The sequence below is a fragment of the Hyla sarda genome, chromosome 4 (genome assembly GCF_029499605.1).
Source record: "Hyla sarda isolate aHylSar1 chromosome 4, aHylSar1.hap1, whole genome shotgun sequence".
NCBI lineage: Eukaryota > Metazoa > Chordata > Amphibia > Anura > Hylidae > Hyla > Hyla sarda.
In genome coordinates, this window is record NC_079192.1 from 410,575,072 (window position 1) to 410,592,185 (window position 17,114).

The following is a 17,114-nucleotide window of genomic DNA, read 5'->3' on the forward strand; positions in this document are numbered from 1 at the left end:
TATGAGATAGATAGATATGAGATAGATAGATATTAGATATATAGATAGATATGAGATAGATAGATATGAGATAGATAGATAGATAGATAGATATTAGATATATAGATAGATATGAGATAGATAAATAGATATGAGATAGATGGATAGATACGAGATAGATAGAAAGATATGAGATAGATATGAGATAGATATGAGATAGATAGATATGAGATAAATAGATAAGAGATAGATAGATAGATAGATAGATAGATATAAGATAGATAGGAGATAGATAGATATGAAATGGATAGATAGATATGAGATATATAGATAAATAGATAGATAGATATGAGATAGATAGATATAGATTGATATGAGATAGATATGAGATAGATAGATAGATAGATAAATATGAGATATATAGATAGATATGAGATAGCTAGATAGAAAAATACTGTAGATAGATATAGATTGATACGAGATAGATAGATAGATATGAGATAGATACTGTAGATAGATATAGATTGATATGAGATAGATAGATAGATATGAGATAGATAGATATGAGATAGATACTGTAGATAGATATAGATTGATATGAGATAGATAGATAGATATGAGATAGATAGATATGAGATAGATAGATATGAAATGGATATGAGATAGATAGATATGAGATAGATAGATACAGATTGATATGAGATAGATAGATAAATGTATTAAAGTGCTAATGTTAATACATTTTGCCCACAATAAAGATGTCTGGATCGTGTCCTGAGTGTGAACGCGCATGCGCAAGCAGGAGGGAGCGATCACGTGACGTATGACAACATATTGTTGAGCGTAGGTGGCACATTTGGTAGCTATAAGGTATTTTATTTGGTATCTCAGCAATGACATACCACAGTGGACCAACTGACCCGGCAGTTCAACAGTTCAAAGTTACAAGATGACTTGGATAGACTAAGTGTCTGGGCATCCACTTGGCAAATGAGGTTCAATGTGGATAAATGTAAAGTTCTGCATCTGGGTACTAATAACCTGCATGCGTCGTATGTCTTAGGGGGGATTAAACTGGCAGAGTCACTGGTAGAGAAGGATCTGGGTGACTTGTAGATCACAGACTACAGAATAGCATGCAATGTCAGGCTGCTGCTTCCAAAGCCGGCAGGATATTGTCATGTATCAAAAGAGGCATGGACTCGAGGGGCAGGGACATAATACTCCCCCTTTATAAAGCATTGGTACGGCCTCACCTGGAATATGCTGTTCAGTTTTGGGCACCTGTCCATAAAAGGGACACTGCGGAGTTGGAAAGGGTGCAGAGACGCGCGACTAAACTAATATGGGGCATGGAACATCTTAGCTATGAGGAGCGATTAAACGAGTTACAATTGTTTAGTCTTGAGAAGAGACGTTTAAGGGGGGATATGATAAACGTATATAAGTATATTAATGGCCCATACAAAAAATATGGAGAAAAACTGTTCCAGGTTAAACCCCCCCAAAGGACGAGGGGGCACTCCCTCCGTCTGGAGAAGAAAAAGTTTAGTCTCAAGGGGCGACACGCCTTCTTTACCGTGAGGACTGTGAATTTATGGAACGGTCTACCTCAGGAACTGGTCACAGCTGGAACAATTTACAGCTTTAAAACAGGATTAGATACATTCCTGGAACAAAATAACATTAATGCTTATGAAGAAATATAAAATCTCATCCCTTCCCAATATCGCGCCACACCCCTACCCCTTAATTCCCTGGTTGAACTTGATGGACATATGTCTTTTTTCGACCGTACTAACTATGTAACTATGTAACAGTGGGCAAATGGGACAAATTCCCCCAATAATCATGTGCTTTACTTTGTTTTGACTGGTGTCATTAGGTGAACATGGACAACACTACCCCAGACAACCCAGCACCATCCCAAAAAATGTTTTACACTGGTGAGGAAGACATCAGTGGAACCTGGTCACATGACAGAAGGTGGTTTTTTGATGAGTCCCATCTTCTGCTGAACTCTACAGATGGCCAGGACCGCAACAGCGTGAAGCCATATCCTGTGGGTATACCATTAGGGTTCCACAGGCCGCTGGTGGCAGTGTCATTGTATGGTGAGCATCTTCATGACATGCCCTAGGACCATTGGTCATTATATCACAATTTTTGAATAGTGAACAATATAGGGACCTGTTAGCCTATGCACCATATCATCAGGAGGTCTTCCCAACCAAAGTGCCATCTTTCAAAGAACGGTGCTCCAATGGGATCACTATGAAATGTTGTGAGGAACATTATAATGAATTCTTCACGCTCCCTTGTCTTACCAACTCACCAAACTGAAACTCCATTGAACATGTTTGTATGAGCAGGAAGGGGCTGTGAGGCGCCCATTCCTCCAAAAAATGGCCACGGACTGACAGATCTGCTTCAGCAGGCATTGACTGAGTTGAGTAAGAAGGATGTTTGCCATCTTGAGGAATTCATTTCCCGATGTGCGCAAAAGGTTGGACCGAACCATTATTAAAGGGGTTCTGCGCCCCTAGACATCTTATCCCCTATCTAAAGGATAGGGGATAAGATGTCTGATCACTGGTGTCCCGCCCGTGCTGAGACCCCCGCAATCTCTGTGCAGCACCAAGCTCGTTGATTTAGTGTGGTATGACATCATGAGGGGGCGTGGCCATGATGTCACGACCCCACCGCTGCCCGCTCCAAAGTTTGGAACAAAATGTTCTGAACATTGGGGCAGCGGAGCACCCCTTTAAACAGGTGTTACTAGTGCTGTGATCCTTATGCATTGATGCAGGTCTGTATTACTTTATGCTTGCAGTTTGCTTCCAATGATTGTGGACCGTGTACAGACCCCATGGCAGTTCCACTTTTGGTTATATCAGCGCTTATCGACGGCCTTTCTATTTACCAACTATTTCCGACATAGCGACACGTCTTTTGATTTTATGTTATTTCATGTATAATCCATAACGATTTAAACGATCTAATGTGTGTCTCCGTTTATGGAATAAGTTATCTAAACAGTAATGGGGCGCTCGGTTGACCCATAGTATTTTTCACACATGAGCGCTCCAGTCATTACCTCCGGACCGCAGCGCCCGCTGCTTCTGCCCGCTGTTACTGGGTCCCGGCGTCTCCCGGTCAGATGCACTGACCGGGAGTGCGGGTCCCACAGTAGCAGAGACGCGGCTAGCGTGGCGGCTGGTCCCCGCTCACGCGCGGCGTCCCTGTCCTCCTTACCTGCTCCTCGCGTGGTGCTCTGTCCTCCCGTGTCCCGGAGCACGCGGCCCCGCTGTCTAGGGCGCGCGCGCGCCGGCTTCAGTAAATTTAAAGGGCCAGCGCACCGATAATTGGTGCGCTGGTTCTACACCTTCCACTGGTCCTTCCCTATAAAATGCACCTGCCCCTTCCTGCCCTTGCCAGATCTTTGTGCCCTAGTGCCTTTGAGAAAGCGTTTCACACTGTGTAATCTGCCTTGCCTGTTGCCGTTGTCCAGAACCGGCAGGACTGGTAGTGGATCCTCTAGGCCAGTGAGGCGATGACGCGGGTTGTACCAAGGGACCGGTTCTAAGTGGTTACTGGTTTTCACCAGAGCCCGCCGCAAGGCGGGATGGACTTGCTGCGGCGGTAACCACCAGGTCGTATCCCCCAGTAGCAACTCGACCTCACTGGTGGCTGATATGGCGTGGTACACAGGGAGCAGGCAGGACATAGCAGAGGTCAGGGCAGGCGGTAAGGATTCAAAGGCGAGTAGACGGTAGCAAGGGTACGGCAACAGGCAAGGCAGATTACACAGTGTAGAACGCTTTCACGAAGGCACTAGGGCACAAAGATCCGGCAAGGGCAGGAAGGGGCAGGTGCATTTTATAGGGAAGGACCAGTGGAAGGTGTGGAACCAGCGCACCAATTATCGGTGCACTGGCCCTTTAAATTTACTGAAGCCGGCGGGCACGCGCCCTAGAGAGTGGGGCCGCGCGCGCCGGGACACGGAAGGACAGATCACCACGTGAGGAGCGGGTAAAGAGGACAGGGACGCGGCACGTGAGCGGGGACCAGCCGCCACGCTAGCCGGGCCTCTGCTACTGTGGGACCCACGCTCCCGGTCAGTGCATCTGACCAGGAGACGCCGGGACCCAGTAACAGCGGGCAGAAGCAGCGGGCGCTCCGGTCCGGAGGTAATGACCGGAGCGCTCGCTGTGACAGTATTTTTGGCGTCTCGTGATATTCATGATGCAAAAAAATCATCACTTTTTTCTTACATATTACAAATAATGTAAGAATCTTAAGGCTGGTACACAGGACGGACGTCACATTCTGCGAGAATATTATATAGGGAGCGCCACGGGACGCCTGATGGAGTCCAGCAGAGAGGGATTCATGTTAGTGCATTTCCGCAGAATGATACCCCAGGATACTGCGGATTGCAAACAACCTGAGCGATGTGTTCTTTTATTATGAAAAGCGCAGAACTCCACTTCTGAAGATCTAGACGTGCGCGGACAACTCTCCGGAATATTAGAAGAAGAGAAGTATGTACTGTGCTGAAAATTATTATTAATATAATTAAAAAATAAAAAAATAAGAAAAATATCAGACATGGCACTTCTTTGGAAACTTAGACATTATTTTTATGAGTGGCAATAAAATTAAGAACATCCCTATGATGATGAAATTAACATAAAAAGGTGACCTCTCCACCCCACCACTTAGAAGAACATATGTAACTGACAACGGTCTTAATTTTGGTGGGACAATCCAAAAAAGTGACCAGAGTTTGTTCAAATCCAACCCAAAGTGGACATTTGGGGGCATTTTTTATGCCTAAATCAAATCTATCTTACCAACTGAAGATAATACACGTATACATCCCAAAAGTCACAATTTTGGGCAGAGTTTAAGTAATTTTTACACAAATTTGGCATTCTGGGGGCTTGACCGGGATGGATCTTAATTGTCCCGGTTTTGGCAAAGAATATACTGTGCATGTCAATACAGCCTTAAGTTGTAGCTTATAGAAAAAAAATTACGTCCCGAAGAGGCAATAAAAAGAAGGCAACCAGTGTCCGGGACCATCCAACATGGATAAAGGCAATCAACAAAGACAATGCCATTGACCAAGCCAAAGACTTGAAGACTGTATGAGAAATATTATTCATATTGTCCTCATTAATAATAGAGATGTCTTTCGGCCCAACCCACCAATACATTGCTCAAGTAACCAGATCACGACCCACCTTTTTTTAAAAGGGATATTCCACCCTTAAAATAGTACTATTGTGCAGGACAACTTATCCCCTACCCAGGGAAGTGTCTGATCACGGAGGGTACGACTCTTCGGGCCCCCCACGATCACCTGCATGGCACTCCAGTTCTCCTCAGGAACGGGGCATGTCAACCCTTGCATGTATCAACACACCCTCGTGATGTATCTCTATGGGAGAGCCAGACATACAGCATTCGAGTATCTCCAGCTCTCCCATAGAGATACATGGTGGGGGCATGATGGCCGCTGCTTTGTGCACAGTTCAACATGCTCTGTTCCTGGGGACTGCCAGGGTGCCGTGAAGAAGATAGCGGAGGGTCCCAGTGCTCAGACCTAACACGATCAGACACTTATTTCCTGCACGATAGTAGTCCTTTAAATGTTGTTTGATACAAAAACAGACTTGCACAAAGAAACACAGGTGGGTCTATAGGTTGAAACTCCCACTACTTCTCTGAAAAGGTTTATGGTGTAAAGCAGCATGGTCCTATTATTTGTGGAATTGGTGTGGAGGCCAGATGATATATCACCTGAGAAGAAGTTGAGTTGGCATGAGGTGCCATTGGTGGGACTCTAGGTGATGGTAATCCTCCAAATCCAGGACAGCAATGAGTTTTCCTTGGCTACTGATGACAACAATCCTCCAAAAGCCCTAGACTATGACTATTAGAGAAGAGCACCAGTGAGGACTACCCTAAATTCCTATAAAACCCATGAAAATTGAAGTTAAGCATCAACCTCTTCAAGTGTCCAACCATAGTTTTTCCCTTTAAAAAAAAAAAGTTTACGATATCGAGTGAATATCATTGAACTGTCCTACGAAAGTACGGAACAAAGTTGTCTTCTGCCTTTGACCCACCTCGAATTTACATTAATTACATCGGGCAGCGAGTAGATTGATTCTACACCCCATTAACTTCTAAACCAGTAGACGCCAAGGACGACTTTACGGCGAACGCGCCGGAAATAAATAAACCTTGTTTAGTCCGTGTTTCTCAAATTAACAAAGCGCTTTATGGGATTCATCGTATTTGAATATCGCATTTTAAGAGTCATTAGGATGTATACACAGTCATAAAAATCGCCTACCCCATAAGGGTTTAAATAGCCATTTACACATACAACATCATCTCTGCTACATTTCATGAAATTATGGGTCTTGTATCCATTATATCTACATCTAAGTACAGGCTTAATTGAATGTTTTAGTCCCCGCACTTGTAATGACAGCTGGGTACATGGAAATAGCTTTTGTTACCAATAAGGGTCTCAGTGGGTGCACCCCCGGCCTTGGTTTCTTACTTCAGGGCATGGTACATTAAGTCTTGACATTATAACACTGCATTAAGTCCATAATTAGAGAAGGTCTCTCCCTATTCTGATTATTGCAATCCAGCAACACTTGACATCTAAAGTAAATAGTAGTTATAGTCCGCACCGTTGTTATCCTGGCCAAGGGTGAACGTGAGTTTTTATAGGAGAGTCGACAAAATTGCCTTCCTGTCTACCCCAATTTACTCTCTTTCTGCATGTGCTACATCACATAATTTTGCATGGGATGCTTTTAGAGGTTAGTGATAGTGTTCATGTATTATCCCTGGGGGTCTAGAGTGGTTAAGTGGCTAATACATAATATCGCTGGGGGATCTGGACTAGTTTAGTGTTTAAAGGGGTACTCCGCTGCTCAGCGTTTGGAACAAATTGTTCCAAACGCTGGAGCCGGAAGCTTGTGACATCATAGCCCCGCCCCCTCATGATGTCACACCCCGCCCCCTCAATGCAAGTCTATAGGAGGGGGCGTGACAGCCATCACGCCCCCCTCCCATAGACTTGCATTGAGGGGGCGGGGCGTGATGTCAAGAGGGGGCTGGGCTATGACATCACAAGCTCCCTGCATCGGCTCCAGCGTTCTCAACAGTTTGTTCCAAACGCTGAGCAGTGGAGTACCCCTTTAAAGGACATCTATAGTGCAAAATAACTTATCTCCTATCCGAAGGATAGGGGATAAGTTATAGATCTCGGGGGGTCCGAGCACTGGGGCCCCCTGCGATCTTCGGTACGGGGCAGCGGCAATATGCAGGAAAGGGGGCGTTCCGTCCCCGCATGACGCGGCGGCCGACACGCCCCTCCATGAATCCCATAGAGATATATGGAGGGGGAGTGTCTGCCGCGGCTTTCTGCTGGGGACGAAACTTCACTTCCTGCAGACTGCCGCAGCCCCGTCCAGGAGATCCCGTGGGGGGGGAGGGGCCCAGCGCTCGGACCCCCCCGCGATCTATAACTTATCCCCTATCCTTTGGATAGGGGATAAGTTATTTTGCGCTGGAGTACTCCTTTAAGGAATAATATCCCTGGGGGTCTAGAGTGGCTAAGTAATGATACATAATACTATTGGGGCAGAGCTGCTTAGTGGTTTACACATAATGGGGGAGATTCATCAAGACTTGTGCTGAGGAAAAGTTGACCAGTTGCCTATTGGCTATTGATTGGTTGCTATGGGACACTGGTCTACTTTTCCTCTGCACAAGTTTTGATAAATCTCCCTTAATATCCCTGGGGGTCTAGAAGGACTCAGTGGTTAATACATAATATCCCGGGGGCAACAACATTTTTTATTTTACTCAATGTTTTCTTGGGGGAAGATGTTAAGAGTGGCTACTACTATGGTGGACTCTCATACAGGAGAAACATATAGGAAGAGGAGGTCCCACTAGGACAGCCCTTATAAACTCTCACAATGGTTACCTGCAATCTCTCTTCAACATGATGGCCATATCCCTGGGGTCTAAAGTGGCTAATATATAATATGCTGGGGCCCATAGTAGTTTGACTTTAATACATAATAAATCTGGGGTCTAGAGTGGTTAATATATAAGATCCTTGAGGGTCAAGAGTCCCATAGTTGTTAATTCATAATATCCCTGGGGGTCTAGAGTGGCTTAGTGGTTAATCCATAATATCCATTGGGGTCTAGAGTGGCTTTATGGTTGATACATAAAATTCCTGAGGATCTAGAGTGATTTAGTGGTTAATACATAAAATCCCTGGCCGTCTAGTGTGATTTAGTGGCTAACACATATTTTCCATGGTGGCCTAGAGTGAAAAAGTGGTTAAAACATAATATCCCTAGTGGATCTAGATTATCTTTGTGTTTAATATATAATATCTCTGATTGCGTAGAGTAACTTAGTTACATAAACTCCCTGGGGGCCCAGCATGGCTTAGTGGTTAACAAATAATATACCTAATGGTCTAGAGAGGCTTAGAAGGTCATAAAAAACATCCCTATGGAGTCTAGAGTGGCCTAGTGGTAATATACATATTAATATATCCCTGCGGGTCTAGTATGGCTAATACTTGGGGGTCTATCGGTGGTTTAGTGGTCAATACATACCATCCCTGAGAGTCCAAAGTGACTAAGAGGTTAACACATATCATCCCTGGTGGTCTAGACTCAGTCCTGTTTTGGGCAACCCAGCTAATCACCATGCTTTTCAAACACGGTGGCCAGATTGGATGTCGTCATTCATCTGTCCTAGAAATGGCAGAATAAAAAACTTCTGGAGAGAACTCCGGAACTTTAAGGCGAAATTTTAAGATATTCTGCCAACACTTCAGACGGCGGAGTGCCCCCCCCCAGCTTCTTATTACCGCGAGGAAAAGAAATAAAGAAATCGGCAGCAGAATATCAGCAGAAGTCAGAGACAGATAAGGGCGACTCCTCTGCGCCCGGCCCCGGCCCTCATTACCCCCCTCACCTCCTTATCCTCCATCACTTTATAACCAAGACGTCTTCTGTTTTATCTCACTATTATTTTTTCTCTTTTTTAGATTTGGCTCCACAGCATGTTCTAGAAGTCGAAACGCGCGACGCCTGTGATCGATCCCCTGGAATGGAGATAGATGAAACAAACGGGAAGCAATCTGTGCGCCTCTGATAATAGGATCAAAATAGACTCAATTTCCGCACCCGGAAACATGCAGACACCAATTCTTTTTCTTTTCTTTCTTTTTTTTTTTTTTTAGAAAATGACTGAAGCCTGTCGGCTGTTTTCGGTCCGTTCTGAACCCTTGGAATAAATTGTACTCTATGTCGGAATGAGATGTGTCGGACTTATTTAAAGCCGCGTTCACTTTCACAACTTTTTTTTATTTATTTTTTATCTTTCGAAACCAAATTGAATCCAGCAGCCGTAAAATTTATAAATAAATAAATGAATGAATAAGTAAATAAATAGATAAATAATTGAATGAATATAAATGTATATATATATATAGGTATGAGTACTGTATATATATATATATATATATATATATATATATGAGTACTGTACAGAACTAAAGGGGGGTGAGAGGGGGCTGGATGATGTTGAAGGCCGCAGTGGTCTTCAACCTGCGGACCTCCGGAGGTTTCAAAACTACAACTCCCAGCAAGCCCGGACAGCCGATGGCTGCCCGGGCTTGCTGGGAGTTGTAGTTTTGAAACCTCTGGAGGTCCGCAGGTTGAAGACCACTGAGGGCGAATGATGAGAAGAGGATGATGAAGGGGGGGGGGGTGTGGGGATGATGAAGGGGGGTGGGGATGATGAAGGGGGGGGGGGGTGGGATGATTACAAGGGGATGATGAAGGGGGATGTGTGGGATGATAAGGGGATGATGAAGGGGGGATGTGTGGGATGATTACAAGGGGATGATGAAGGGGGATGTGCGGGATGATAAGGGGATGATGAAGGGGGGATGTGTGGGATGATGACAAGGGGATGATGATGAGGATGTTAATGACGGGTCTGGATGATTACATGGGGGGATGAGGTATTTCCCACCCTAGGCTTATACTCGAGTCAATAACTTTTCCTGGGATTTTGGGTTGAAATTAGGGGTCTCGGCTTATACTCGGGTCGGCTTATACTCGAGTATATACGGTACATGAATAAATAAATATATGAATAGATTTGTAAATAAATAAAATTAATTATTAAGTAAATAAATATGTAAATAAATGAATGAATTTATTAACCTATATATTTATTTATTTATATATTTATTTACTTATTTTTATATTCATTTATTTATTTATATATATATTTATTTATTTATTTATTTAATGATCCATTCATTCATTTACTTACCTATTTTATTGATTGATTGATTCATTCATTTATTTACTTATTTATTCATTTGTTTACGTATCTGTTTATACATTTATTTATTTTATATATTCATTCATTTATTTGTCATTCATCTACATATTTATTTACTTATTTTTCACACACACACACACATATATATATATATATATATATATACATATATATATATATTATGTAAAATAAGTAAATAAGTATATAAATGAATGACAAATAAATGAATTAATATATAAAATAAATATATAAACAGATATGTAAATAAATGAATAAATAAATAGGTAAATAAATAAAATTTAAAAATGATTTAAAAATGAATGAATGAATGAATGAATGAATCAATCAATCAATAAGAAAAACATTTATTAATTAATAGGTAAGTAAATGAATGAATGGATAATTAAATAAATAAATATATAAATGAATGAATGAATGAATATAAAAATAAGTAAATAAATATATGAATAAATAAATATATTTGTTAATAAATAAACAAATAAATATATAAAGAAATACATTATTAATTTAGTGTATACAGCTCCTATGCAGCCCTATGTGCCTTAATGGTTATACAAACAATCAACTCTAAACATTCGTCCTGATAGGTCATCTTCAACTGAGGCACTAGCTGTAGTATTATTCTTCAGCCATGTGACAGTATTATTTATGTGATGTCAGTGTTATGTTTGCACTGTATGGCACTTTTATCTATGCACTGTATAGCGGTATTATATGGGCACTCCACTCTGCTGTACTGTTACTGTTAGGTGTTCATTAAATGTATATGGCAGTGGTATGTGGGCACTGTACAGAAACTACTACATGGTCACTGTTAGATGTTCCTTTTTATTTATTTCTTACCATTGTATATATCAGTAGTATATGGGCACTGTAGGGAGCTATTGTTCGTTTACTGTTAGATGTTCATTTATATAAGTGCAATGCAGTATATAGCAGTAGTACTTGGGCACTATATGGAGCTATTGTACATTCACTGTTAGATGTTGATTTTATACTAGTCATACATAGTTCCTATAATATATGGCAGTAGTATATGGACACTGTATGGAGGTATAGTTTTGGTGGAGTTTTTTTTTTTTTTTTTAAATAAGTCTTACGTAGATGTTAAAGTATATAACGGTAGAATGTAAACACTGTATGGCACTATTGTATGTTCACTATTGAATATTGATTTTATATAAGTCTTATGTATTCTAAACACTAAAGCAGCTGTATGTGGTCACTGTATGTACATTCAGTGTTAAATGTTCACATACTGCTACATGGTAGCAGTACGTGGGCACTGTACGGCATCATTGTAGATGCCCGCTTTATATTACTATTATGTAGACAATATATGAAAGTTTCATGTGTTCATTGTTAAATAATCAATGTAAAATACTATTATGTAGGCAACATATGACAGCGGTGTGTGGGCACAGTGTGGCACTATTTTTTTATATGTATATTTACTAACAGTATCCTGTAGATACTATATGGTAAGTAGTATGTGAGACCTGTATGGCAACATTATGTGGACACAGCTGCCTGTTTACTGCAATAAAAGCATTATGTAGAGATTATATAGGTATTATTAGTTGGCACACTTTGCGTTATTATTTATGGTATGGCAGTGGTCTTCAAATTGTGGACCGACAGACGCTGGCTGGGAGTTGTAGTCTTGCCACAGCTGGAGGTCCTCAATTTGAAGACCACTGTACTATTGGCTTCATTGCTTACATTAGTAAACAACGACCGCATCAAATTCCAATGTATTACATACCGTCAAAGTGTCCAGTGAACAGATAGATCCACGTGACTGCTGGAACGAAAAGGAGGGTGAGAGACGCTGCCAGGAACTTCCTTCTCCCCCTGCAGAATCCCAGCATTCTCTCAGAATTGGGCCACCCCAAAGGTCACCGTGGTTCCTACGCCGGGAGCATCGCAACTTGTTCCAACGGCATAATAAAATCCTAAAGGAAAAATGAGAAAAGATTTAGTCTCAAATATATCTAGAGGGAAAAACAACTATATTATCAAATCTACACCAGAAAATATATATACCAGCTGTACATATATAATTATATACAATATATACCAGGTTATACCAGCATGGTCCATATCACTATATACAGGAGATATATAACTTATACTAGCTGTACATATATAATTATATACAGTATATACCAGGTTATACCAGCATGGTCCATATCACTATATACAGGAGATATATAACTTATACCAGCTGTACATATATAATTATATACAGTATATACCAGGTTATACCAGCATGGTCCATATCACTATATACAGGAGATATATAACTTATACCAGCTGTACATATATATTATATACAGTATATACCAGGTTATACCAGCATGGTCCATATCACTATATACAGGAGATATATATAACTTATACCAGCTGTACATATATATTATATACAGTATATACCAGGTTATACCAGCATGGTCCATATCACTATATACAGGAGATATATAACTTATACCAGCTGTACATATATAATTATATACAGTATATACCAGGTTATACCAGCATGGTCCATATCACTATATACAGGAGATATATATAACTTATACCAGCTGTACATATATATTATATACAGTATATACCCAGGTTATACCAGCATGGTCCATATCACTATATACAGGGGATATATAACTTATACCAGCTGTACATATATAATTACCGTCTATACAGTACATACCAGGTTATACCAGCATTGTCCATATCACTATATACAGGAGATACATAACTTATACCAGCTGTACATATATATTATATACAGTATATACCAGGTTATACCAGCATGGTCCATATCACTATATACAGGAGATATATAACTTATACCAGCTGTACATATATATTATATACAGTATATACCAGGTTATACCAGCACGGTCCATATCACTATATACAGGAGATATATAACTTATACCAGCTGTACATATATATTATATACAGCATATACCCAGGTTATACCAGCATGGTCCATATCACTATATACAGGAGATATATAACTTATACCAGCTGTACATATATATTATATACAGTATATACCAGGTTATACCAGCATGGTCCATATCACTATATACAGGGGATATATAACTTATACCAGCTGTACATATATATTATATACAGTATATACCCAGGTTATACCAGCATGGTCCATAACACTATATACAGGAGATATATAACTTATACCAGCTGTACATATATATTATATACAGTATATACCAGGTTATACCAGCATGGTCCATATCACTATATACAGGAGATATATAACTTATACCAGCTGTACATATATAATTATATACAGTATATACCAGGTTATACCAGCATGGTCCATAACACTATATACAGGAGATATATAACTTATACCAGCTGTACATATATATTATATACAGTATATACCAGGTTATACCAGCATGGTCCATAACACTATATACAGGAGATATATAACTTATACCAGCTGTACATATATAATTATATACAGTATATACCAGGTTATACCAGCATTGTCCATATCACAATATACAGGAGATATATAACTTATACCAGCTGTACATATATATATAATATACAGTATATACCAGGTTATACCAGCATGGTCCATATCACTATATATACAGGAGATATATAACTTATACCAGCTGTACATATATAATTATATACAGTATATACCAGGTTATACCAGCATGGTCCATATCACTATATACAGGAGATATATAACTTATACCAGCTGTACATATATATTATATACAGTATATACCCAGGTTATACCAGCATGGTCCATATCACTATATACAGGAGATATATAACTTATACCAGCTGTACATATATATTATATACAGTATATACCAGGTTATACCAGCATGGTCTATAACACTATATACAGGAGATATATAACTTATACCAGCTGTACATATATATTATATACAGTATATACCAGGTTATACCAGCATGGTCCATATCACTATATACAGGAGATATATAACTTATACCAGCTGTACATATATATTATATACAGTATATACCCAGGTTATACCAGCATGGTCCATATCACTATATACAGGAGATATATAACTTATACCAGCTGTACATATATATTATATACAGTATATACCCAGGTTATACCAGCATGGTCCATATCACTATATACAGGAGATATATAACTTATACCAGCTGTACATATATAATTATATACAGTATATACCAGGTTATACCAGCATGGTCCATATCACTATATACATGAGATATATAACTTATACCAGCTGTACATATATATTATATACAGTATATACCCAGGTTATACCAGCATGATCCATAACACTATATACAGGAGATATATAACTTATACCAGCTGTACATATATATTATATACAGTATATACCCAGGTTATACCAGCATGGTCCATATCACTATATACAGGAGATATATAACTTATACCAGCTGTACATATATATTATATACAGTATATACCCAGGTTATACCAGCATGGTCCATATCACTATATACAGGAGATATATAACTTATACCAGCTGTACATATATATTATATACAGTATATACCAGGTTATACCAGCATGGTCCATATCACTATATACACGAGATATATAACTTATACCAGCTGTACATATATAATTATATACAGTATATACCCAGGTTATACCAGCATGGTCCATATCACTATATACAGGAGATATCTAACTTATACCAGCTGTACATATATATTATATACAGTATATACCAGGTTATACCAGCATGGTCCATATCACTATATACAGGAGATATATAACTTATACCAGCTGTACATATATAATTATATACAGTATATACCCAGGTTATACCAGCATGGTCCATATCACAATATACAGGAGATATATAACTTATACCAGCTATACACATAATTATATACAGTATATACCAGGTTATACCAGCATGGTCCATATCACTATATGCAGGATATATATAACTTATACCAGCTGTACATATATAATTATATACAGTATTTACCAGGTTATACCAGCATGGTCAATGTCACTATATACAGGAGATATATAACTTATACCAGCTGTACATATATATTATATACAGTATATACCAGGTTATACCAGCATGGTCCATATCACTATATACAGGAGATATACAACTTATACCAGCTGTACATATATAATTATATACAGTATATACCAGGTTATACCAGCATGGTCCATATCACTATATTCAGGAGATATATAACTTATACCAGCTGTACATATATAATTATATACAGTATATACCCAAGTTATACCAGCATGGTCCATATCACTATATACAGGAGATATATAACTTATACCAGCTGTACATATATATTATATACAGTATATACCCAGGTTATACCAGCATGGTCCATATCACTATATACAGGAGATATATAACTTATACCAGCTGTACATATATATTATATACAGTATATACCAGGTTATACCAGCATGGTCCATATCACTATATACAGGAGATATATAACTTATACCAGCTGTACATATATATATTATATACAGTATATACCAGGATATACCAGCATGGTATATATCACTATATACAGGAGATATATATAACTTATACCAGCTGTACATATATAATTATATACAGTATATACCCAGGTTATACCAGCATGGTCCATATCACTATATACAGGAGATATATAACTTATACCAGCTGTACATATATATTATATACAGTATATACCCAGGTTATAACAGCATGGTCCATATCACTATATACAGGAGATATATATAACTTATACCAGCTGTACATATATAATTATATACAGTATATACCAGGTTATACCAGCAGGGTCCATATCACTATATACAGGAGATATATAACTTATACCAGATGTACATATATAATTATATACAGTATATACCAGGTTATACCAGCATGGTCCATATCACTATATACAGGAGATATATAACTTATACCAGCTGTACATATATAATTATATACAGTATATACCCAGGTTATACCAGCATGGTCCATATCACTATATACAGGAGATATATAACTTATACCAGCTGTACATATATATTATATACAGTATATACCAGGTTATACCAGCATGGTCCATATCACTATATACAGGAGATATATAACTTATACCAGCTGTACATATATAATTGTATACAGTATATACCCAGGTTATACCAGCATGGTCCATATCACTATATACAGGAGATATATAACTTATACCAGCTGTACATATATAATTATATACAGTATATACCAGGTTATACCAGCATGGTTCATATCACTATATATACAGGAGATATATAACTTATACCAGCTGTACATATATATTATATACAGTATATACCCAGGTTATACCAGCATGGTCCATATCACTATATACAGGAGATATATAACTTATACCAGCTGTACATATATAATTATATACAGTATATACCCAGGTTATACCAGCATGGTCCATATCACTATATACAGGAGATATATAACTTATACCAGCTGTACATATATATTATATACAGTATATACCAGGTTATACCAGCATGGTCCATATCACTATATACAGGAGATATATAACTTATACCAGCTGTACATATATATTATATACAGTATATACCCAGGTTATACCAGCATGGTCCATATCACTATATACAGGAGATATATAACTTATGCCAGCTGTACATA

General features: G+C 38.9%; 1 protein-coding gene across 3 annotated transcripts in view; it reads right to left on the reverse strand.

Moving 5' to 3' along the window:
* LARGE1 (LARGE xylosyl- and glucuronyltransferase 1) overlaps positions 1-17,114 on the reverse strand; it is a 410,766-nt gene that overhangs the window by 281,586 nt on the left and 112,066 nt on the right. For all 3 annotated transcript variants that reach the window (XM_056517630.1, XM_056517631.1, XM_056517632.1), the window contains one exon: positions 12,185-12,374. In XM_056517630.1, coding sequence (XP_056373605.1) covers positions 12,185-12,290 — 106 coding nt within the window. In that variant the 5' untranslated portion in view covers positions 12,291-12,374. The remainder of the gene's footprint in view (positions 1-12,184; positions 12,375-17,114) is intronic.